Raw genomic sequence first — 23,621 nt, forward strand, 5'->3', positions numbered from 1 at the left:
AATAGATTTTATTTCTGAAATCTTGTATTTTTAATTTGGGTCCACTTTAAGGATAGGGACATAGCACGGTGGCGTAGTGGTTAGCGCTCTCGCCTTGCAGCGCTGGGTCCCTGGTTCGAATCCCAGCCAGGTCAATATCTGCAAGGAGTTTGTATGTTCTCCCCGTGTCTGTGTGGGTTTCCCCCGGGCACTCCGGTTTCCTCCCACATCCCAAAAACATACAGATAAGTTAATTGGCTTCCCCCTAAATTGGCCCTACACTGCAATACATACACTACACGACACATACATAGACATAGGACTATGGTAGGGATTAGATTGTGAGCTCCTCTGAGGGACAGTTAGTGACAAGACTATATTCTCTGTACAGCGCTGCGTAAGATGTTGGCGCTATATAAATACTTAATAATAATAAATAGGTAGTCCTCAGCACAAAGTGGTCCTACAATGGTCCCCTGAGAACCACGTTTGATGGTGACCTGTTCACATAAGATGGGTTTAGCCAAAATACTAGATGAAGGAATGCAACGAATTTAGCTTTTAATATTTTTTGTATTTATTATTAAACACGTACAAAAATCAGTGAGCAGTTATAAAATATCCTGTTCATAGCATTCATCTCAGAAATGTTCTGCATTTTGGTAAAAGGATGGCAGTTCGGCCACTGCTGATAACCCGCTGTTACAATTTCCATCGCCAGATAAAAAAAACCCCCCAAAATTGGTGTAATGAGATTTCTATACACTCTCCGCACAAACATGAGGTCATTGGCCTGCTTCATAACATGGATACCCCTCAAAGCTGACTGCTGAGGCTAAAACTGCACAAGGTGCCGGGAGAAGAAGATCTAAAGAACGGAGGAGAGGAGAATCCTAGAGGCTGAAAGAAACTCTTGCCGTTACTGCAATGATAAGGACCTGACTAAAGATATATAGGCAGTGGTTGTACAATTCATAAAGCCAGTATATGAATTTTAAAGCTCTGAAAACTAGGCCAGCTAGTACCTATGATAAATAATATCTCTTCAATACACATTTCTTAGATGTTAAGTCCAGTCACAACTAGGCAACGTCATCTTGCCCCCTGAGTACAATTATCGGGCGGAAACCTGACTTCTGCACATCCGCTGAGCAGGATAAGGGTCTTTGGGGCTGTAGTTTGAAGCAGTTTAGGGGCACAGCTGTTCTGTGTTTATATATTGCATTTATGCTGCCTTTAGTGTTGTCCTGAAATGCTGCTAAAATGATAAAGCTGTTTGTGAGAGGTAACACAGTCACTGTCAGACGTTCAATGTCATTTCTGTTCCATCAGATTCATAAACGAGCTGAATGTTGGGGTTACACCATATGATTCTCAAGGATCTAGTTTTGTGTGATGATGTCATATGGGCTGGTTGGAGGAGTAGAGTGGTAGCGGCAGTGATAGACAAGTCCGTAGTGGCATTGTTGTGCTACCTCCTCTTCCTCATGCTGGTCTCTAATCTTCTCAGCTCATCAGCAGAATGGTAGAAAATGTCAAACTCTGTTGCCCCCCAGCCTCTCCAGACGTACAGCATCCAGCCCAGCGTGTCACTCTGCAGACAGCAGACCACGGAGTCCCGAGCCACGACAGCAGCGTCCGTGCAGACTCTGCAAGAAAAGTAGAACACAGACACTGAGCATGCTCTGCAGCTGTTCACAGCAAATAAACCAACACAAAAGCTTTGTAAACTACTGGACTATAAATAGGAAAAAATATTACTGTGATCTCCAGTGAATGTTTTCTTTACTATTCAAGGAGCTTTCTAGGAATTAATTGGGCAATAAACATTGTTTTAAGTAAAAAAAGAAAAGAAAGAAAAAAAGTAGAGCATGTGAAAAACGTTCTGGGTGGGCTTATTCTCTAATTTAGAGCATACAGAGAAAGTATGTTATCTATCCGGTTGTTGGCTGTAATGCTGCTGTTTTGCTTTAGTAGTAGTGTACAGATTGTACACCCAGAAGTCTACTCTGCATATTTGTTCTGAGTCAGTTACTCGGGGTCTATAAATGGCACAGAATCAGCACAATTGTTGCTTTAATAGTAGTATGAAGCTGATACACTTAGAAAATCTCTGCAGCCTAGAGCCAGTCATCCCGGGTCTAATAATAGAACAGAATCAGCACAACTTTTACTTCAGTAGTAGTATGGAAGTAGCAGACTAGGGAGACTGAGATGCAAGTAGTTGAAGCAGGAATATGGAAATTTTGCCAGCACATTAAGGCAGCTTAACCATTTCAGCCCACGGGTATTTTTCACCTTATGAACAAGAGGAATTTTCACATTTCAGCGTTCCTCCCTTTCATTCCCCAATAACTTCATCACTACTTATCACAACAAAATGATCTATACCTTGTTTTTTCTGCCACCAATTAGGCTTTCTTTGGGTGGTACATTATGCTAAGAATTATTTTATTCTAAATACATTTATAATGGGAATAATAAGAAAAAAAATTCTCAGTTTTCAGCTATCATAGTTTTAAAATAATACACGCTACCGTAATTAAAATCCACACATTTTATTTGGCCATTTGTCCCTGTTATTGCAACGTTAAAATTATATCCCTAGTAGAATGTATGGTAACAGAATTTTATTTTGAAATAAAGGTGCATTTTTTTAGTTTTACAACCATCACAAATTTTTAGCCCATAATTTAATAATAATATGCCCTCTTGACATACATATTAAAAAATGTTTATTTCCTAAAGTCAGTAGGTGTAGTTTTACTACTTGCCACAAGATGTCCCTGCTCAGTACTTCCTATTCACGTACAATAAGTACGCTATAGGAAGTAATGTGTTGCTACATTGCAACTAAGGAAGTGACGCAGGCATCAATGGATGCCTGGGATCACGGTGGCCTAGAGCAGGGCCGGGCCGAGGCATAGGCTGGAGAGGCTCCAGCCTCAGGGCGCAGTGTAGGAGGGGGCGCACAATTCATTCAGCTGTCATTCCTAATTGTGTTTGAAGCAGAAGAAATAAGAAAAGGAGGTACATGGAAGTGACTACAAGCCAGATAACTAAAGATCGGTGTTGGGGGCCCTGGGGTGCCTCTTAGTCTAAGAGTAATCAGTGTGTGACGGCTGGGGTGGAGGGGCGCACTTTGGTGTCTCAGCCTTGGGTGCTGGAGGACCTTGTCCCGGCTCTGGCCTAGAGGGGAGATTATTGAATGGTAACATAAATCTAACAATCGGTGGCGGTAAGCGGCGGAAATCAGTAAGTGGGAAGAAGCGCGGCAGCTCTATTTAAAGAGAACCCGAGGTGGGTTTGAAGAATATTATCTGCATACAGAGGCTGGATCTGCCTATACAGCCCAGCCTCTGTTGCTATCCCAAACCCCCCTAAGGTCCCCCTGCACTCTGCAATCCCTCATAAAACACAGCCACGCTGCTGACAAACAGCTTGTCAGAGCTGGCTGTGTTTATCTCTATAGTGTCAGTCTGCTGCTCTCCCCGCCTCCTGCAGAACTCCTGTCCCCGCCTGTATCCCTTCCCTCCCTGCTGATTGGAGGGAAGGGAGGGGGGCAGGGACCGGAGCTCTGCAGGAGGCGGGGGAGCAGCTGAGACTGACACTACATATGTAAACACAGCCTCACAGCAGGGCTGTGATTTATGAGGGATTGCAGAGTGCAGGGGGACCTTAGTGGGGTTTGGGATAGCAACAGAGGCTGGGCTGTATAGGCAGATCCAGCCTCTGTATGCAGATAACATTCTTTAAACACACCTCGGGTTCTCTTTAAGAATGAACTAAAACAGTGTTCATTCTCAGCGGACATGTACCGATTAGCTCAGGGGAGTTTTGTCCCCTGCAGCCAATCCCCCCTATTGCTGGCAACATCGCGATCACGAGGTTTTGCCCGCGGCAGAAATGGTTAAATATGGCATCAATCAATAAGATTTTTGGTTTACTGTAGTGAGAGTATTTTGTGTACTAGCTCCTTAACTAGCTGATGTCCATTTAATCACTTTTATAATACCTGGTCTGGAGCTGATACTGGCCACTTCCTGCACTGCTGTCATTACCAGGGAGATTCAGTCGATGCCTTCCCCCTTGCAGTCTGACAGCGGATCCTCCAACGCAGCCTAAAACTGTCTGAAGCTATTTTCTTTGTCATATGATCAAAATTTCAGGATTTTAGCTGCAGGTGCCTCATTTCACACAAAATAGTAACATTTGAGCATCGATTAATAAGCTGTTTGGTCGCATTTTACATCTGGGCCCAGAGATGGGCTTTATTGTAGCATACCTCCCAACATTTTGAGATAAAAAAGAGGGAAACTTAAGCCACACCCCTAATCACGCCCCCATCACACCCCCTAGTCACGCATACATAAAAAAATATGTTTTATAATTCAAACCACACTGATCCTTTCTATCCTGGTTCATTTTCCTTCATATTAACATTTTAAAATTAGAAATATATCAATTTAAAGGATGGGAATAAAGTTTACAGTCAAACACATTGTTCAGGAAAAAAATACATATATCGTATTTAAACAGGTCTGTACTTCAGTCCTGAAAGAGGGTCAAATAAGGAAGAAAGAGGGACAAAGGGACTGTCCCTCCAAAGGAGCAAAAGAGGGACAGTTGGGAGCTATGATATAGGGTGGTTTGCAAAGTGATCTGGGTCTTCCTGTAAGAAGAATCTTAGCACTGCCTGCATGTCTGAGGGAAGCACAGGGTACATTACATGTAGTCCCCTCACATTTAATTTGCTTGCAGAATGGAAAGGTATACTTTTACTCATTATCACATGAAGTCACAAAGCTAATCTCATTGCAAGTTAAAATTCTGCCCATATTCAGCCTGTCACAATCTTTAAACATGAATGATATATTACAGCAGCCTCAGGGTTTGGAAAATAATAGTGTTAAAGTTGTGCAATTCAATAATTACCTGTATACACATACATTATACTCTTGTATAGCTGCTAGCATTTTACCAGAGAACACACTCATTTTCATTTCTGAGTATTTCTGCTACAGTTCCTCACCCATCTTTTGCCAGATCCTCAGGCTGCAGCACTGCCATGACTCGCCCTCTCTGTCCGCCACACTCCTTCTCCAGGCCTATAATTATGATGTCACCTCCCCTTCTAAAATGGTTAAAAAAAAAAAACAACAAAGGTAACAAGCAAGTAAATAATAGCAACAGTAAAAGAAAGCTGGTTTCCTCATTCCCTTGGAATTATGGGCATGTGTTTATCCAAAACCCTCTAAAGGGAATTCTCTAATCTGTCACTTTGTTTTACTAGGAAAAAAAAAAACCTTTCAAAATCCAGAAAATCACTAATCCAGAAAACTCTGTAATCTAGTATTAGCCTAATTCTAAAAAATAGTGGAATTAGAAATGTTCAGGCTATATCACTGTATGGTCGTTACGAAGCTGGTCTTTATATGCTGATTAAGAATTATAACTCACTAGTGACCTTAGCCCGTTTAAAAACGGGCTAGGTCTGTCGCGCGCCTGTGCTCACCCGCCGTACACCCGGCCGCCCGCTCACACGCCCGCCTGGCTCCGTCCCGGTCGTCCTGCCAGTGTGAGGCAGGGTTCGTGCTGAGCACATGCGCAGTAGCAAAAAGCACGGACCCAGCTACACAGAGACAACTGTCCCTGCTTTACTCAGGGACAGTTGCCTGTTATTATATAGGATGGTCTGTGAGAAAAAAGAAATATCGGGTCTTGTACACTTCTTTAGGTTTATTTAAGAAATGCGGACAGCATGCAAGGAGTGGAGTGTGGAGTACAGCTACCTCTATTTACTTCATAACAGACCAACAAGGATATTTGGTTGATATGACGACGTTGCAAAGCATATTCCCCCTTCCTGGTGTCCCCACAATCTTTAAATAAAATGCCTGCCCATCCATCTGTATGAGCAGATCGACCAGGAATCGACTTAGCTACACCGCATCTGCTTGGCCACCCCCCCAAGGGTAAGTGTACCCCTGGTGCCAATGCAGGGAAAGATCTCACCTGTCCTGCGACTCCTGACTTCCTCCACTGTCACCCCCATTCGACACACACGCCTTATGCCACATGGGGGTGATGTTGGAGGAAGCCAGGAGTCTCAGTAGTGGGACAGGTAACATTTTACACTGCACGGGTAATTGGAGGGGGGGGGGGGGGGGGTGTTGTGAGGTGGGGGGGAGGGTTACACTGGGGGGGGGCAAGAGACAGCAGCCAGGGTCTGTTGCGATATTGAAAGCAGTTACCATGTTGTCAGTCGACCACGTCAGATCAACATTTTTTTCACCATGCTAGATCAAAACATTTGACAAATTTCAGCCCAAAATTGGTCGAATCATCGATCGGGCATACTTGTTGTTACACCGGTTTTCATATGATTCAAATTATTGAATCAGATGGTCGATTGGACCGCAACACCGCTACATGTATGGGCACCTTTACACAATAAGAACCTAAATAACCTGATTAATCATCAAAGTTAATTGATACCAGACACTGGTGATTGTGCATAGTTTAGTCACCGCAAAGTTTCTACATAAATGCTATTCTGCTGAAAAACAAAATTCCAGAGTTCAGAGGAAAAATAGGGTGTTGAAATATTTTAGCCTGGAAAGGGTTACAGAGCTATTTCTAAAGCTGTTGTCCCACCAAACCACAGTGAGCGGCATTATTTCATGGAAGACGACTTGGAGCAGCGGTGAATTTTCTCATGAAAGGTTACGCTTGCCAAAATGTCTCCACGGGTACAGTGACAGCTCATCCAGGAAGTCACAAAATAGCCTAGAACATAAAGGAACTGCAGACCTCTCTAGCCTCAGCTAGGATGGGATTCCTGCTGCTAAAAAGTAACCTTAATAATAAACTCAAGCTTACAGAAGGAAAAAAGTACCTGGATGAGCCCGCATGTATGAACTGAACAGAAAGGGAATAATAAATAGGGGGTAAAGGGCAGGGGCGCTGCTAGGGTCTATAGAGATCCGAAGCACTTTTGGGCACTCCAGCCAAAAATGGGTGTGGCCATGCACCAGAATGTGGGTGTGGTCAGGGGCGTGGCCAAATTTACACAAACTTATTAGCGCTCTAAGTAGGCCTGCCCCGCAAAATGTTGGATGAAGCCCCCTCTCCATTAATACAGAAAAAAATAAAATGCAGCATATCAAATAAATAGGCAGTGTCACTCAAACGTATGGGGCATGCTGGGTACTGTGCGGTATCATGCTGGGCACTGCCATATCTCTATGTGGCATGCTGGGTGTTGTGGTGACATGCTAGAAGCTGTGGTACCTGGAGCCTCCATAGGGAACATGCATTGTTGTGTGTGTCCTCCTTACTGTTTTACTCCTAATACAGAAAAAAATAAAATGCAGCATATCAAATAAATAGGCAGTGTCACTCAAACGTATGGGGCATGCTGGGTACTGTGCGGTATCATGCTGGGCACTGCCATATCTCTATGTGGCATGCTGGGTGTTGTGGTGACATGCTAGAAGCTGTGGTACCTGGAGCCTCCATAGGGAACATGCATTGTTGTGTGTGTCCTCCTTACTGTTTTACCCCCCCCCCCCCCCCCCAGGAGACTAACAGCAGGAGGAACTACTCATCTCCTCCATCCGCTCTCCAAGTCAGGAGACATCCTCTGTAGCGGGCGGCAGTACTCACCTTCAAGCGGCCAGAGGTGAGTACTGCCGCCCGCTGCCTGGGGGACATCTGGGGCATATGTCACTGATCTTTGGGGCTAGCAACGCCCCTGGTAAGGGGGTAAAAAATAATATAACAAAACAGACATGTTGGTTCGCCAACCCTTAGCCTCCTAAACATGCTGTAGAAATGACGTCCTTAGTGATTGTAGAACCATTGTTTTAGTTATCATTTGGGGAACAATGTACAAACATGCTGTCTGCCTACAGCCATGCAGCCTGCACTGTACAATATACAAGGGAGGGGGGGTGATGGGTAGCACACAAGCAAAAGGCATCCTGTGGTGTGGAAGCAAAGAAGATAATGTGCCTGTTCATCAATAAAGGTTTATCCCCGGTGATGGTTGCTGCGAGGTTCATAAATTACGTTTTTTTGTGACTAATCTTTTTTTGTTTATTGGTTTCCTTTTTTGAAATAAAACCAGATTGTCCTGAATTTACAAGCTTTGTCACCAAGGACATTTTCTAATGAATCCAGGCCAGGTTTGTAGGACCACTTGTGTTCTCCAATGTTCTCATGCCTTGAAGAACGAAATTAAATGAGGCCAAATGTATTCTAGACAAATGCTGCCATGTGCTGTAGGCGTTTCCAGAAACACCATGAAGCAAAAACTTTAAGGAACGCTCCTCTTAATGAGTGCAACTTCAGCCTTTGGGTCCAGGTGACACGCAGCTGGCATATGCTACATGCTTTAGGGTGACACCTTCTGCTTCTCACATGTACAAAACACTATACTAATGCATATAACACAGCAGAAAACAACCCTGCTCAGTAGAGTAACACTTTTTTTTCCAAGTTTTGTATAGAGTGTAGGTATTTTAGAACCACTGTCAGGTTTTTTATTGCGGTCTGTTGCCATTGTAAGCATGCAATGTCTCTAAAACAAGGTAAAACTTGGAAGGTTTTAGTGGCTGGATAGTGTACTGGTTATGGGTTCTGCCTTTGACATGGGAGACCAGGGTGTGAATGCTGGCTGGGAGACAGGATCTGTGTAGTAAGGAGTCATTAAGCAAGATTCCTCAACACTGCAGTAGGACCTATTGAGCGCGCCTTTAATGACTGCAGCTCTCAAGTGCTTTGAAATGTATTATTTATTTTAGAAAGCTATGCAATGCAGTTATATATTTAGGTCTAGATTTAATACCAGTGATTTATTTTATAGTATTAAAAGTTGAAAATAAAAGAAGCAACAGTTCATACGTAATCTTATGCTTCATCACATCTATATATTTCAGCGCTTCCATTTAATAGCAAAGCTTACCTGGGAACCCAAAGCAAATCCTTGACAGCTATGACCCGTACTGCCTGCATCCGGATCTTCTCCTCTTCTGTAGGTGGAGCTTTTGCTCCCCAGTTTTCACTGGGAATCCTGGGTCTCTGCTCCTGTTGCAAGTCATGATCCTCACTGTCCGTGGAGAAGAGGGTGCTATTGTAACTCACTGGAGTACTTGGAAGGCTGGCAGAGGACTTGGCTACTCCCTGGGGTGCAGAAGATGATGAGGACACAGAGCAGTAGTCAGTAAAGGAATCATGGTGACTAATGAGTTGCACCCCTCGATCCAGACTGTAGATAATGCCTACATCAGATTGGCATTGGCTGTTACAATTTGTCTCTGGTATGGAGATCGGTGCGAGTTCTGAACTAGCTTTAACAGTAAACATATCCCTTAAGGGGCTGCAGTCACCACAGAAGTATCGAGCGCAGAGCTGGTAACTAGCAGCATGATACATAACTAAAGTGTTGGTCTTATTGTCTAAGCACCAAACAGTGTCCTCTCCATTACAGTCTGTGCTGGCTGCCATTGAGATAATGGAAGAAGGTGCATTATAGGGTTCCAGCCTTTTAATCACCTCCAAGGATGTGCAGTCTACTACAAGGATGCCAGGCCCATTGCTGTACCAGACCTGTGAGCCTCCATTAACAATCTCCATTACCAGAACAGGATATGGATTCTGTCGTGGGTCTTCATCTCCGATCTTGAAAAAAGAGCGATTGGCTGTACGTGAACAGATATAGGAGCAATCAGAGCTGGGTATACCTCCGGTTACTGGGAACACTGAGATCAAGCTGTCTGCAAGGCCAGCAAACACCAAATAGGAGCTCTGTTAGTATAAGGTAAAAAAAAAAAAAAAAGATGTTTAGGCTTAGGTTTTTGACTCATCATTCAAAACACATTTTGAAATAACTTAATCTCCCTTCACACCAACAAAAAAACTGTATAACAGCAGCCTGATACATCAGATATAAATATACAGGTTCTGTAAACAAAACATTTTCCAATCTGAAACTGTAATTAGATGGAATTATTTCTATCAATAGTCTCACCAGGGTATCAAAATAAGGAAAAGGCAAAAAACGATACAGTATTAGTAAATATATTATGAAAGAATTTCAACAAGAACCATAATGGTTTATAGATAAAGGGAACTCGATGTTAGAGGGATCTGGAGGCTGCCATATTTATTTCCTGGTAAACAATGCCAGTTGCCTTCCAGCCCTGCTGATCTTCTGGCATAGGAAGTATCTGAGTCAAAACCCTGGAAAGAGCCTATGGATAATCCAGTAAAACTCAGAGTACCTGATCTGCTGCATGCTTGTTCAGGGTCTATGGCTAAAAGTATTAGAGACACAGGATCAGGCAGATTGCTAGGCAACTGGTATTGTTTAAAGAGGAGCTGTTAGGTATAAGGTCTCAGAGAAAATAAACACATATATCAGTAGCTAAAGATTGGCTGTACTTACATTACATATGCATTTCACTGTCCACGTTTGGATTTCACAGAATTTGTATATAGTATATGCAGAGATAGATGCTCCTGACAGCTCATGGCAGGCTCCATGTTTTTCTGCCAAATGTGTCGTCATGTCCTGCCTGCTTCCTGATCACAGAGGAGCTCGTACAGAATAACACAGTGTGCAGTGAATATTAATGAGCCATGTGGCTAGGAACAATAGCTGACTCCTGCAGTGTACTCTGCCCCGAGATTTATCAGTGCTTCGCGCTGGACTGATTAGAAAGCTGCTGTAACGTCTCATTAGCAGCCGAGGGGAGGGCCCCAGAATGCTTTGCAGTTTACTATGCGGCTTGCGTCCTTATGGGTCTATAACAGCCTTTAAGATAAGCACACATCAAAGGTAACTGAGATTTTTATCTTCACTAATGGCTTTCTGGCTTCCTTCTAAACTGTTTAACACAGGAGAATAGAGGTTTAAATTAGCTTCTGCAGCCTGACAGTTACTCTTTAAAAGGAAATCAATATCGCAGTCTCCATATTCCCCTCTCACCTCGGGTACCCTTTAAAGGGCCAAGAAAATTAGTAACTGTCCAGAAAGGAAGGAACTGCAAATGCTTGGTTCACACACAAAAAGGTGTCCAGTCCACTTCTGTCAGTTTTTGAAAGTTGGCATTAGTTTTGCATGTGTTTCTATGGCTGTGTTCACACATAAATCAGTATATTTCTGGTCCAATCAGGTAAAACTGATAGAATAATTCAAAACGAATGCAAAACTGACAGGACTGGACTGGAAATGTACAGATTTATGTGTAAACCAAGCCACACTGTATATATACAGAAGCGCTTGGGCTGCTTAAAATCCGCAGGAAGTGATTTTGATTGGCCCAGTTTCAAACTGCAAGTAAGAATTACTAGGATATAATTGATTATGTTGAGTACCTATGTCTACTTAGCCACTTCTATCCCCATGGCAAGTGGATAAATGTTGTCAACATCAGTATGTAGTGTGGGCTCTATTTATGCATAACCAGAGGAGCCTGCTATATATTTCAGGTATTGCTTTTAGCTAATTGAATCAAAATCCTAATTTTCACTCTATGTTCTACTTACAAATGGTCAACTGTGGGACAACTCTTTGCGATAGATGACCCTTCCTCAACTTCTTCCAGGGGACCTTTCCATCCGGCTGCTGGTGCTTACCCCGTGGCTCACCACACCACAAAGTTTGTATCAATCAAACAATGAAATGAGTGAAGTACTCTTGCTTGGCAATATACCATATATTGTACACAACAGTAAACTGTGGGAAAACGCCTGGGATGTAACACTTGCCATACACAGATTGGTAATGGTAATGGCTCAGCATGGCAACTGACCGGGAAGTAGTGATCAATTCTACCATCTTGTCCACTAGATGTCAGTGTGATTTCAGTGGTCATCCCACCCCCACCAGGCATACTCACCTGTGCCACAAGCACAGTCAGGAAGCAGGTAACAATCGCTGGTGTGTCCAACTCTTTCAGTGGGGCACTTAGTGGACACATGCCCTGTAGACTGTAAATGGAGATCTTCTGATCCTACATGGCAACACGAAACAAAAAATGGACACAAATTTGTGAAAGGTTCTCATTTATTTAGGTGGTGGCATATTCAAAGAAGAATTCAATTAGCTTAAACTATATTTCTAGAAGATGTTTCATCAATCCTGCAGAATACCTTCAGCTCTTAAGTGAAAGAGATTCCTGGATATTTTATAAGCACAAGCAGTCCACGCTTAATCCTAAGCAGGGGGCAGGGCAGGGGGGCTTCGACACCATTTGTCGTTTATACACAATGCAGCTTTATCTTGTTCGCTAAATGATTCTGCGTTGGCAAGTGTTTCACCTGTGCTTATAAAATCTACTTACTTATGAAATATATTTATATGACAGATGGCTACTACATTATCACCATCACAGGTTCACACCTCAGTGGCAATCCACAGCATGTTCTGCACTTTCAGCTGGCTGCACAGCCTCAGCCCCGGGCAGCTCAGGCCTCTCACTTCCACCTGACCCTTAGCCACATCCACCACGGTGTAGTTTCTGCAGAGAGAAAACCAGTGAACAGTTTGGTGCTTCTGTGTCATTTCTGAACATAAAGTATCTTTAATACACACTGCTTACATAAAGCACACTCAGGTAGTTAGAGCCCTAGATTAACCAACAGTCTACACTACAAAATCCTCACACAGAACTGGCACTGAGGGGACATCAGTATTCTCAAACAACTGTCTTGATACCACATGCTTCTAATGAGCAGTAATGAAACTTGCAAAGTGTTCACCTTGTGAGTAATGCCAGTACCTTGTTTCGCCTAATCCCATCCAGAAGACTACTGTGTTGTCCACATCTCTGGAAGAGCAGAATGTTTCCTGCATTCCACATAGGACGTGATACTTGAAGACTGAGAAACTTGGATCATTCATGCGACGCACCACAGAGGCAGCCAGAGGACGCTGCAAGGCAAACAACAGAGTGATGTAAAGTACTATGAAGAGAAATACATCAGTCACAATAGAAGCCCCAACATCCAGCTTATAAACATAGTAACTCAAAGGGAAACATCACTGCCATAATAATACATATATAGCTCTCTCTCTAAGCAGGATGTAAAACATGTTGCACCCCTTTGCACCCTATCTGCTTCACTGGGTTTAATGCAGTGACACATTCATTGTACAGGGAAGAAGATCCTACACATCCATAGGGACGCCCGTTGTACGTATACAGTGTCTCCAGAAATCTTAATTATAGTTTTGTCCGCATGCTACATGTTTCTTGGCTGAGGTGGCCAGTGCCACTACGACACACTGGTGAGTGATCTGCCTGGCAGATTTCATCCGACAAGGGCATTGTTCCCTTAGTCACCCGCTTGCTCCATGCCGCTCCATCATGCACCACTCCATTGGCCCTCCTCCTCACTCCTGCATAGCAACAGGACGCATTGCTAGCCTCTATACAGCCTCAAAGCAGGGCAGCTTTTACAATGAAACCTGCACAGCTACTGAACAGCAACCTAAATAACATCAGAGTCATCACAGGTGTCTGTGTAAAACAAGGTGTTAAAATAGTTCAACCAAATACAAACAATTTGATAAGATTTTTTTTTCTTTGTGAAACTGGAGAAGTAAATTATTGTAGAAAAAAAAAGGCTTGATTTTCTATCGGAGAGGAGTCTATCTTTTGGCAAAAACAGGTAGCCATCGACTCATGTAGCCACCTTAAACCCTCCCCTTCATCCTGTCACTTTCTAATGTAAATGTTTTTGTCACACAAAGGAGGAAGGATGGAGGCAGAAATTCACTGTTTACAGTAAGAAAAAAGTATTAGATATAGGTGTGATTTTCAGAATTTGCAAAAAGCAAGAAGAGACAAGATTTCTGCATCTCTGGACAGAAAGGCGAGATTACGCTGTACATTAGTAAATCAAGGTTATGTAGGTTTGTAGAACATGGCAGAGATGAGATCAACGGAAGGACAGGGCCGGATTTCTGGGAAGGCCACAAAGGCCATGGCCTTGGGTGATAAAAATCAGCAGGGCGCAGGACTTGGAGAGATAAGAGGTCACATGTCAAAGGAAATCATTTCTCCTGCTTTGCTCTGTTCTTTCTGAACCACAGAGATCCCTGCATCTCTCACACTTCTGGTGTGTGTGATAACAGTCAGCATCTGTTGTCACCTGAGGATCCCATCTTCTGTATGATGTGTGGGGACATACAATGCAAAAAGGGGAGAATTAACCCTTAGGAAAGACAGCAAAGGACGATCCGGTGTATTAATGGGAGTAACCCCTATATATAAATACACCCACCAATTATAAATTGGGCCTATAACACAGGGGATAATTTGAAAGCTACTACAGAAAAAGAGTTACTAAAGGCCTCACTTGCTGAAAAAAAACAATTTTATTGTGGATAATATCCAAAAAAGACAATAACAACCATAAAAATTATCATTAAAAACACATGGAAAAACCTAAAAAAAAAAAAACCTACTCAGACTTTTCTCTGGATACATAGCATTTCAGCTACTAGTTTATAAGACATTTGGCACTTTCTACTAGGACACACACTTAACACACTGTTTTGAATGGGCTTCTCTCCGTTGCGCTGCCCAGTCCCATGTTTGTGGCTCTGACTGCAGCGAGTTGCACGGTGGACAAAGAAGCAGCGCATGCTCTGTCCACTCGCGCTCTTCTACAGATGTGCACAGCTGCCGATGCCAGGAGTGTTATTAGTGTGCTGCTCATACATCAGCGTCATTTCTCAAGTACGCATGGCCTCTAGGCAGGAGCGTGAAATTGCAGGGAGTAGACAGGGAGTGCAGGGAGCATGCACAGCTTCTTTGTCGAGCATCAAAAAAAGGGAAGCCCATTCACACCAGTGATCGCTAGTCAGAATTGGGGGCGGTTGGTTACAGCAGGCTTTGGGTGCTGGAAAGTACAAAACTGGCCCTGGAGAAGGAAAGTTATGTTCAGGTTTGTGTTGAAAGTTTGGTAAGCATGCCAACTACAGTTGTTGTCTTCTACAGCTGGATGCCTCTCTAGCACTCTCAGCTGTGCTGGTTCCATGGGTTTTCATTGGGCTCTAAGATCACTACATATCCCTTGCCAAACTGCCATGTTCCTACACAGGAAACACATGCAGTAAATTCACACAGTTATGTACAAACACACATTGCTTTAAACTGTAGAGCTGGCACTTGTAGTTATTAAAGTGGACCTGAGCTCTTGCACAGGTCAGAAGAAAACCCTAGAAAAATCCACCCTGTATGTATTTAGAGAGTTTAGCCTGTCTAATTTCCACTAATTTGTACTTTGATCTCTCAACTGTGTCAGATCAGGAATCTTGTCAGTCCCTGCAGAACAGCTAATTTGTAAACACTGGATATTAACCCTATGTCTGCTTCCATGAAAGCAGGAATCAGACAGTTTTGTGGGCTGTAACAAAGAAATGTTTTTCTTTAAAGGTTATTATGCTGTTTCTTATCCTTTAGAGCAGAGAGAAAGTGCTAAGTTCAGGTCCGCTTTAAAGTGCCAAAAGACAGCATTTGCTAGTTTAATTACACTTAAACAACAAAAGAATAATCAAAGTTAAAAGCCTTATTGTGAATGAATCATTACATTCCAATACTAGAAAAAAGCAAAACAAAAAAACGATGTAATTGTGCACTGTCAGCGAGAGAGCAGTCATGTTTTACATCCCGCATTATGCAAATCATTTAGCTTGTCACAGATATAATTATTTAATAATTACTTTTGTGGAAATTGACTAATCTCCAACAGATGGTGACAGCAAAAAGTGCAGCAGTAAGTCAGTATAGGCATCCCAGCAGCTGTGCTATGCAGGCATTACACACTGAAATCCTATCTAGGCTCATTACACCAGAATTAGGGAAATAAGATTTACAATATTGGGAGTGTAACAAAACATATGCCTTAGAGGGGAGAATACAGATGCAATCCACTAGCATGATTATGTTATTTCTTTTCTAATGTAGTAAATGGGAGTCTGGGCCACCTGCACACTGAACTACAGACATATTTACATGCTGCACATGTTTTAATATCTGTATATTTACAGATATGAATATGGTCACTGCCACTGCTGAATTTTTAGAAACTGCTCACTCTCTGGCCTTCCCGCTCCTTTTTTTTTTTTTTTTTTTATCACCCCTTATTAAGCCAATGGCCTGAAACAGTGAGGCAGCCAGTGAAGTCATTCCTGATCTGGGTCAGTAAGTAATGAGGAGAATGTCTGGCAGCCAGGGAGTTAAACAAGGCCTGTTTGTGTTCCACAGAATAAAATGAGTCAACAGATCAAGCTCCTAGATGTAAATTACTGAACAGTCCCTTCATCAGTAAGTTTGAATTCTACAAGGATAGAACAACATTTGATAAATAATTTCCTTTGACTTAATCTTATTGTTTAAAAAAAAAGACCAATTGACACATTTGCAACTTAGGTCGCCTGAAGCAGTTTTGATCGTTTTGAGCACCATTTTCATAGTGTATATGGATGAACCCGTATGGCCACTGACTGCTCATTAGCAATTGTAAATGCCGCAAAACCATGCCTGATCATTACGGTTATTACCTGCTGCAGGGATCAGCAGCTTGCTCCCACATGTCCTCCCTACTCATCTCTCCACACCAGGTAGAATACACAATGTGGCCCAGCATATAGCCAAGCAGCAAGTCTGTATCTGGACAAGCCACCTGAAACCCTTCAGATCATTTAAGGCAACCATTATTGCCAGTGTGTATGGGCCTTAACAAGTACTTAAGATAAAGAGCTCAGATTTCAACTCACAGAAAGGAAATGCACTAGATTTTACCAAGCTTCCTCCAGTAATAAAGACACTTCATAAAAGCAACTGTTTAAATAACTTCCTGTATAAGACACAGAGGGGCTGGATGGGCTGGAAACTGGAAAGACGTATTCAAGAATGCATTTTACCAGCTCTCAGGCTTTATTGCGCTCATCCAATTGCCCTATTAGCTATCGGCATGCACAGTAACAGAAACAGCTGACTTTGTGCTGAGCAAGGAGCTGAAAGCCCAAAGCTGACTGGACTATGAAACACCTTGTGCCAGGTCCCCCGCTGCACGAAGAAGGACACACACGCCTAGTGGCTGATTCTTAAACAAACAACCCACCAAACCACGTGAGATCTGTCCATGTGGCCACTTACAGTACACACAGTTTTCTTTTTTGTCTTCTCCTACTTCTTGTGGAATTATAGGGCTGCACCTTTGTGGAAAGGTCACCTGATCGCATAACATAAGAAGGAGGTTTCACCCTCACAAAGTACCACACTACAAAGAGGGAACTTTTATTTATTTTTTGATGATGAAACCTAACATAAAACTGTGTGTGGAAATATTGTATGTAGATATTAAATAAAATTTGACCAACTTTTTCTGGCTTTGTATCCCAACACTCCATCATTAGTTCTTGGAGTCTGGAGAACTGGACTTCTTCTGGGCGCCCCAAGACAGGCCGAATCCCTTTGGAGAGCTTCTTGGAGATCTGGAGCTGGTGCTGACCTAGTGATGGTCTCTGGCCAGACATAATCTCATATAGGACCATGCCATAGGAAAACATGTCCACCTGAAAAGAAGCATACCAGATAATAACAGGCTGCTGCGTACAAGTAATAAGCATTTCTTTCATGGTCCCATAGATACATTACCCACACCTGCATAATTATACCATAGATATCAGCCAACAGAAAATTTAACATATCATCACTGTAGTCATTTCATTCACTAATATTTGTGACCAATATCCCAGAAAGGTGTGTTGTTTTTTTGTTCATTTTTTTTTAACCAAAAATAACTTTTGAAGAATATTGGTTAACGTCCCAATACACATCCACATATGTAGTGTATGTAGCAGACACGATAAATAATCATGTGATCACTCCTGTCCCAGAACCTCCTCTCCCAGTGGCTACAGCAGAGGTCTGGAGCACAGCCTTCATCCAAGTAATCCAGCACAGTCCTCTTAGCAATAAAAGTTCTCCCAAGAAGTATGATGTGATTATCTAATCTAATCATGTCCATAGACTCTATACTAGTGATGACCATGTCTAAGAGAACTCATGGAGAAGGCTGCGATTTGTTTGATCAGCTGATTTGAAAAGTTCGGATTTGATTTGATCGCATGCTGCATTAGCACTTGATCATGACTAGCAAAACAGCTAGTATTGCCTCAAACAGCCACAATTTCTCTCCACTTTATTCTGGATTGCAGGGTTTGGGCATTTAGGGGCATATAATAGGTAGCATTTTATACCAGCAGCTCCTCCAGCCTGGACTAAAAACTTATCTTCCTGGGAGTCCAGCTAGCTCCTGTATCGTAATCTTTATTAACTCTTCTGCACCAACCAGCTAGCCTCTAATAGCCACGGCATGAAATAAAATATTTTGAGTACACAATCTGAGATAATGGGATGTTTGACAAACATTTTTACACAACTATGCAAAAGTCTAATGCCGGGAAAACACGGTTTGTTTCTGCTGTGCGTTTCTCTCTCAATCGTTTTTGCCGCTCGATTCTGCAGTCAATTCTTTTATCTTCCACTCGTTTTTCTTATCTTTTTCCATACACTTCTATCAGAAATCGAGCAGCAAAAGAATAGAGAGGGAGATCGGACAGGTCGGAAATTATCGAACCATCTAATCACCTAAAAAATCATCCGTGTATTCCTATATAACGCAGGGTTCACACTTATTAAAATTCACAAGCGTTTTGTGAAAGTGAAAAACGTGTTTGCCGTACAAACAATGAAAATGAGAGAATTCGCATAAGTGAATTTTAATGTGAAAAAACTTTCAGTTTTATGCAATGATAAGTGTAAACCCTGCCTTAACAAATCTGAATACTCCATATACTGTATGTGTCAGCCGATACTCGAGATGGGGTTACCTGGAATAGGGGGTACTTGGCAAATACAGCATTTCTTAAAGGGGTATATGCTATCAGTGTCGCTCTAGCACACCCAAGTGGTAAAAGTATAAACAGGGAAGTTGTGCAAAAACTGACCTCATGTGACCAACTAGTGTAGAAAATATGTGAGTTATAATAGAAGGTTGCGCAAGTTCAACAGGATAATTGGAAATCTGAAACTAACCAAACTATACAATGTTTAAGTTTTCACAGCAGGATGAGTGCACAAAATATGTAACCTTGCCAAGTTCAGCTTTCTAGCCATGAATTTAGCCCTTTCAGAGGCAGACAAAGCAATGTTTAACATATGGACAGCTAATTAGTGAGCACAAAGCATCCATTGTTGGCAAAGAAGAGGCTCCATTAACGGGGCTATTTTATATGCCATTTTGTATTACGGCGAAACAAAAGAAAATCGCTGACACAGGCATTCCAGCGCCTCAAACATGTCAGCGAGGCTTCTTATTCTGACATTAACATTTCTATAACAGAAAAATTAATTCAACTGCGGCTCTAAAACGTAGTGTTTGTTTTTATTAACAAGAGTTAGCAGCCTTCAATGGGGAGCAATAACAGAAGAGTCTCAAACTTCAAGTATACCAAGACAGCCATAAAAATGTCAGGCAGAGAATGTAGATTTACGGCCTGCCTGACATATAAACTGACCATGCAAGTTTACAAGTTTTAAAAGATGCTGTAATGTGTGTGTGTAAGAAAGAAATACACCTACAAATGGTCTGCACTTACATACACAACCCTATTCAATGCTGTGGTGCAATAGGCAAGGATGGTGTGCAAAACACAGTTACCAACAGCATTTTAGCCTGTAGGAATCACAGTCATTTCTGTCTACATATAGAAAGATTGTGGATAATAGCAAGAATTTGCCTAATGATGAAAACAGAAAGGTGCCCATACATGGTACACTATTTTCATTTTTTTCGATTAGATAATTTTGTTCGATTATTTCGAATATAAAGATTTTTCCAACATGTCTGATCAGATTTTTATTGGAAAAATTAGATAATCGTTAGTTTTTCTTGATCGAAAAAAAAGATTATTTTATTAAATTCTATCATTTTAGTTGAATAAATGGGAAAATCTAATGTTTTTTTATTGTACCATGTATGGGCACCATTAAGGAGGCATGTGAACATCTATAAGACACAAAAGGATTTTCATATTAAAGAGGAACTGTAGTAAAAATAACGCAATGAATAAATCATTTTTTTTTTTTTACACAATATTTATAAATTATTTAGTCAGTGGTTGTCCATGGAAAAAGTCTTTCCTCACCCGATTAACACTCCGAAATGTATCACAGGTGGTGACATTTTTAATCCCGTCAGGTGCAGCTCTGCAGAATGTTTGTTTTCTGAGAATTCCGAAGCCAGTGAAAATAACGCCTGGTTTTCCAGAATGCTCTGGGAGAAGAATCCCGCATAGCTAAACAGCCTAAGCTAAGCATCAGTGGACTACATACCAATATACAGCAATATAGAGATAGGAAGTGTTTCTGATACAGAAACCAGGAAAATTACCTTCAAAGTGAGTATCCTCAATAACTTGCTACATTTAACTATATGTCACTACAGTGGCCCTTTAATATGTGGATAAATAACAGCATGAGATAATGCGTGCCAACTTTTTCTAGTGATCCCAGCAGTGTGCGTCAGATGTACTGTACTTTCAGCAAACTACCTTACCGTAATTCTTGAGTGTATCAGCTCTCTCCATTGTACCAGCAGTAAACTAGCCTCTAAGTACTCCCAGCATCGTGTCACCTAGGTCCTGTGCCCTCTGGAGTATGTATCACCATTCTAGCAGTGCCTAGTCAGCTTTTTTCAATGTACCAACTAGTAATATTCAGGTTCTCCTGATGTTTGTACAAGTGATGTAGGACCCCAGTAACCTATATACTAGTTTTCTAGTACCCCAAGCATGTGCAACATCCGCATTTGTCACTATGTTGTAGAGAATGTGCTGCCAAGTGTGCTGTTCCAGAAAGGTTGTGTCTGCTGGCTGAAAGGACACCTGAAGTGAGAGGAATATGGAGGCTGCGCAGGAGTATCTACTTTTGATTGCCATATTTATTTCCTTTTAAACAAAGCAAATTGCCTGACTGTCCTGCTTATCCTCTGCTTCCAATACTTTTAGCCATAGACCCTGAACAAGCATGCAGATCAGGTGCTCTGACTGAAGTCTGACTGGATTAGCTGCATGCTTGTTTCAAGTGTTTGATTCAAACACAAATGCAGCCAAAGACATCAGCAGGACTACAAGGCAATCTGCATTGTTTAAATGGAAATACATATGGCAGCCTCCATATCCATCTCAATCTCAATTCAGGGGTATTTTAAGATATCAGAAATAATATCTGTGAATTGAAGCTTGTAGCCTGCACTGGCTTCTTGAGGTAACTGCACGATTCACACTGAGACCTGGCATTCAATCAGAAATCTAAACTGTGAGGAAAGTGCGGCCTTGCTTGCTCCAGGGCATAATGCCCCTACCAAGCAACAGTTTGAACACGACTGGTAAGGCATGCTGGGATATTGCCTTACACGCTCGCAGGCTGTCCTAGCCAACATCAAGAGCAAGATGTGAGAAAGCACAAATTAAACACAATAAGAAAAATATTTCTCTAACCTTCTCATCATAGACAACCCGAGGTCGTATTTCCGGTGCCTGGTAGCCTGGTGTGCCCTCCACACCAAGAGCTCCTTCATGGAAGGAGAGCCGCGAGATGCCATAGTCTGACAGCTTAATGTTCACAGTTTCCCGTACATCCAGAGACCAGACTAGGATGTTATCAGATTTCAGATCACAGAATATGACATTTTTCTTGTGCAGATAGGACAGACCAGATGCAATCTGATAGGAAACGCGCTGTGTGAGCATGTGACCTAGAGGCATGAATGAAGATGACCCTGTGAGAGAAAAGAACTAAATTATTACAGAACGATGTCTGAAATCACTAAGCATAAATCACAAAAAAAACAGTGTCACAGATGCAGATGATGTTACAGTGCTACTAACCACATACTGCTGCCCCTTTTTCTCCCCGAAAGTTCTGAAGAATGTAATGAGTTTCAGGAAACAAACCAATTGCGTGTGGTCCGGTAATCGTCATAAAGAGAATCCGAAGGCATAATAACACAAGTTGTTTAGGTGATACCTTAATGAATAACTGTACAAGATTTCTTTGCAAGCTTTCGAAACTTACGTTTCTTCTTCAGGCCTGTTTCAGAGCTGGATCAGAACCATACCTATGGCTCTGATCCAGTTCTGAAACATGCCTGAAGAAAAAAAAATAAAGTTTTGAAAGCTTGCAGAGAAATCTTTTACAGTTATTCATTAAAGGTATCACCTAAACAACTTGTGTTATGTCTTAGGAAACAAACTATAGCACGTCAGCGAAACGTACTACTCCTCATACTATAGGACTGAAGGTTGGCAACGCTGAAAGGGAATGTTGCACAATACAAGCAGTTTCAAAATTATTTACGAAAATCTGGGGCATATTTAATATACACATATGGGTAATGTAGTTTGTCATTGCAAACTGTCATTGCGGGAAAAACTAGCCATAGTCAATGAGAAGCAAATATTTCCAACTTGATGCAGAATTGTGTATTTTAATGAAAATTTAAGCAGCTTGAAAATGACCCAATCAAATGATCCATCTTTGACCATCCTTACTTATAAACAGCCAAATGAAAAATACAGGTTCACCCGTTGCAGGTGGGTTTGAGCCAATTTTTTTTGTTTAATAAAGTAATGGCTTTATACACTGATCCTTTAACTCAGATTAGGGTAAATTGTATCCTCTCTGAGACCTTTCAGATCAGAAACGGAACCCGACAGGATTGCTCCCTGTCGCCTTTGCTTTATGTCCTGGCTATGGAACACTTGGCTAATACATTAAGACAGAATAAGGTGATTTACAGTGTGGAAGTGAGGGATAACCAACACAAGGTAGCGTTTTATGCGGATGACCTTTTAATATATGTTACTCAGTCAATAATCTCTCTCCACATAAAATAGAAGAATTTGAGTTATATGGCAGAACAAGCAACTTCAAGGTTAATTTAGACAAGACTAAGGCGCTCAATGTCTCTCTGCCTAGTCATGTTTTTACCAATTAAAATATTGATTATTTTATAATACATACCCTGCAATACCCTGTCTTCAGTATACAGTCTTCAAGATACTGGGTGCCTCAATCTAACAGGAAGCAGGGGGTAAAAACAAATATGCCTCACAGGGTCCCCTCAAGGGCCCTCCACTTGCACTACTTCTCTTCCCAGTCATTTCTGGTCTTCTGTGGGCTTCTTCAGTTTTTAAATGTCAATCCTCAGATATAACGTACCTAGATTAGCTCTATTGAGATTAGCTCAATAGATAATATCCAAGGATACTATAAGGCATGGTCCCACCTCCCCTTGTCTTTATTCGCTTAGATTAACGCTTTGAAAAAGGATATTTTACCTAAACTAACGTCAATGTTCCATGCAAATTCCATAACTATCCCTGCCCACTTCTTTACTGTGCTACTTTCTTCTACTTGCCACTTTTTATGGACACCTGGGAAAACTAGAATAAAGTTTTCTATATTAACAAGACCTAAGCCATCAGGTGGATTGGGTCTGCCAGACTTGACTGGCCAAGATTAAAAGATTCTGACTTCTTGTCTCCTGCTCCT

General features: G+C 41.8%; 1 protein-coding gene across 7 annotated transcripts in view; it reads right to left on the reverse strand.

Annotated features, from left to right (window-relative positions):
* Positions 1–532: 532 nt before the first annotated feature.
* LRRK1 (leucine rich repeat kinase 1) overlaps positions 533–23,621 on the reverse strand; it is a 158,567-nt gene continuing 135,478 nt past the window's right edge. For all 7 annotated transcript variants that reach the window (XM_068275094.1, XM_068275093.1, XM_068275091.1 and 4 more), the window contains 8 exons: positions 21,566–21,846; positions 17,381–17,575; positions 12,768–12,919; positions 12,389–12,506; positions 11,886–11,999; positions 8,948–9,789; positions 5,012–5,113; positions 533–1,628 (listed from right to left, as the gene is read on the reverse strand). In XM_068275094.1, the coding sequence (XP_068131195.1) occupies positions 1,451–1,628; positions 5,012–5,113; positions 8,948–9,789; positions 11,886–11,999; positions 12,389–12,506; positions 12,768–12,919; positions 17,381–17,575; positions 21,566–21,846 (1,982 nt within the window). In that variant the 3' untranslated portion in view covers positions 533–1,450. The remainder of the gene's footprint in view (positions 1,629–5,011; positions 5,114–8,947; positions 9,790–11,885; positions 12,000–12,388; positions 12,507–12,767; positions 12,920–17,380; positions 17,576–21,565; positions 21,847–23,621) is intronic.

The sequence above is a fragment of the Hyperolius riggenbachi genome, chromosome 3 (assembly GCF_040937935.1).
Source record: "Hyperolius riggenbachi isolate aHypRig1 chromosome 3, aHypRig1.pri, whole genome shotgun sequence".
In the NCBI taxonomy this organism is placed as follows: domain Eukaryota; kingdom Metazoa; phylum Chordata; class Amphibia; order Anura; family Hyperoliidae; genus Hyperolius; species Hyperolius riggenbachi.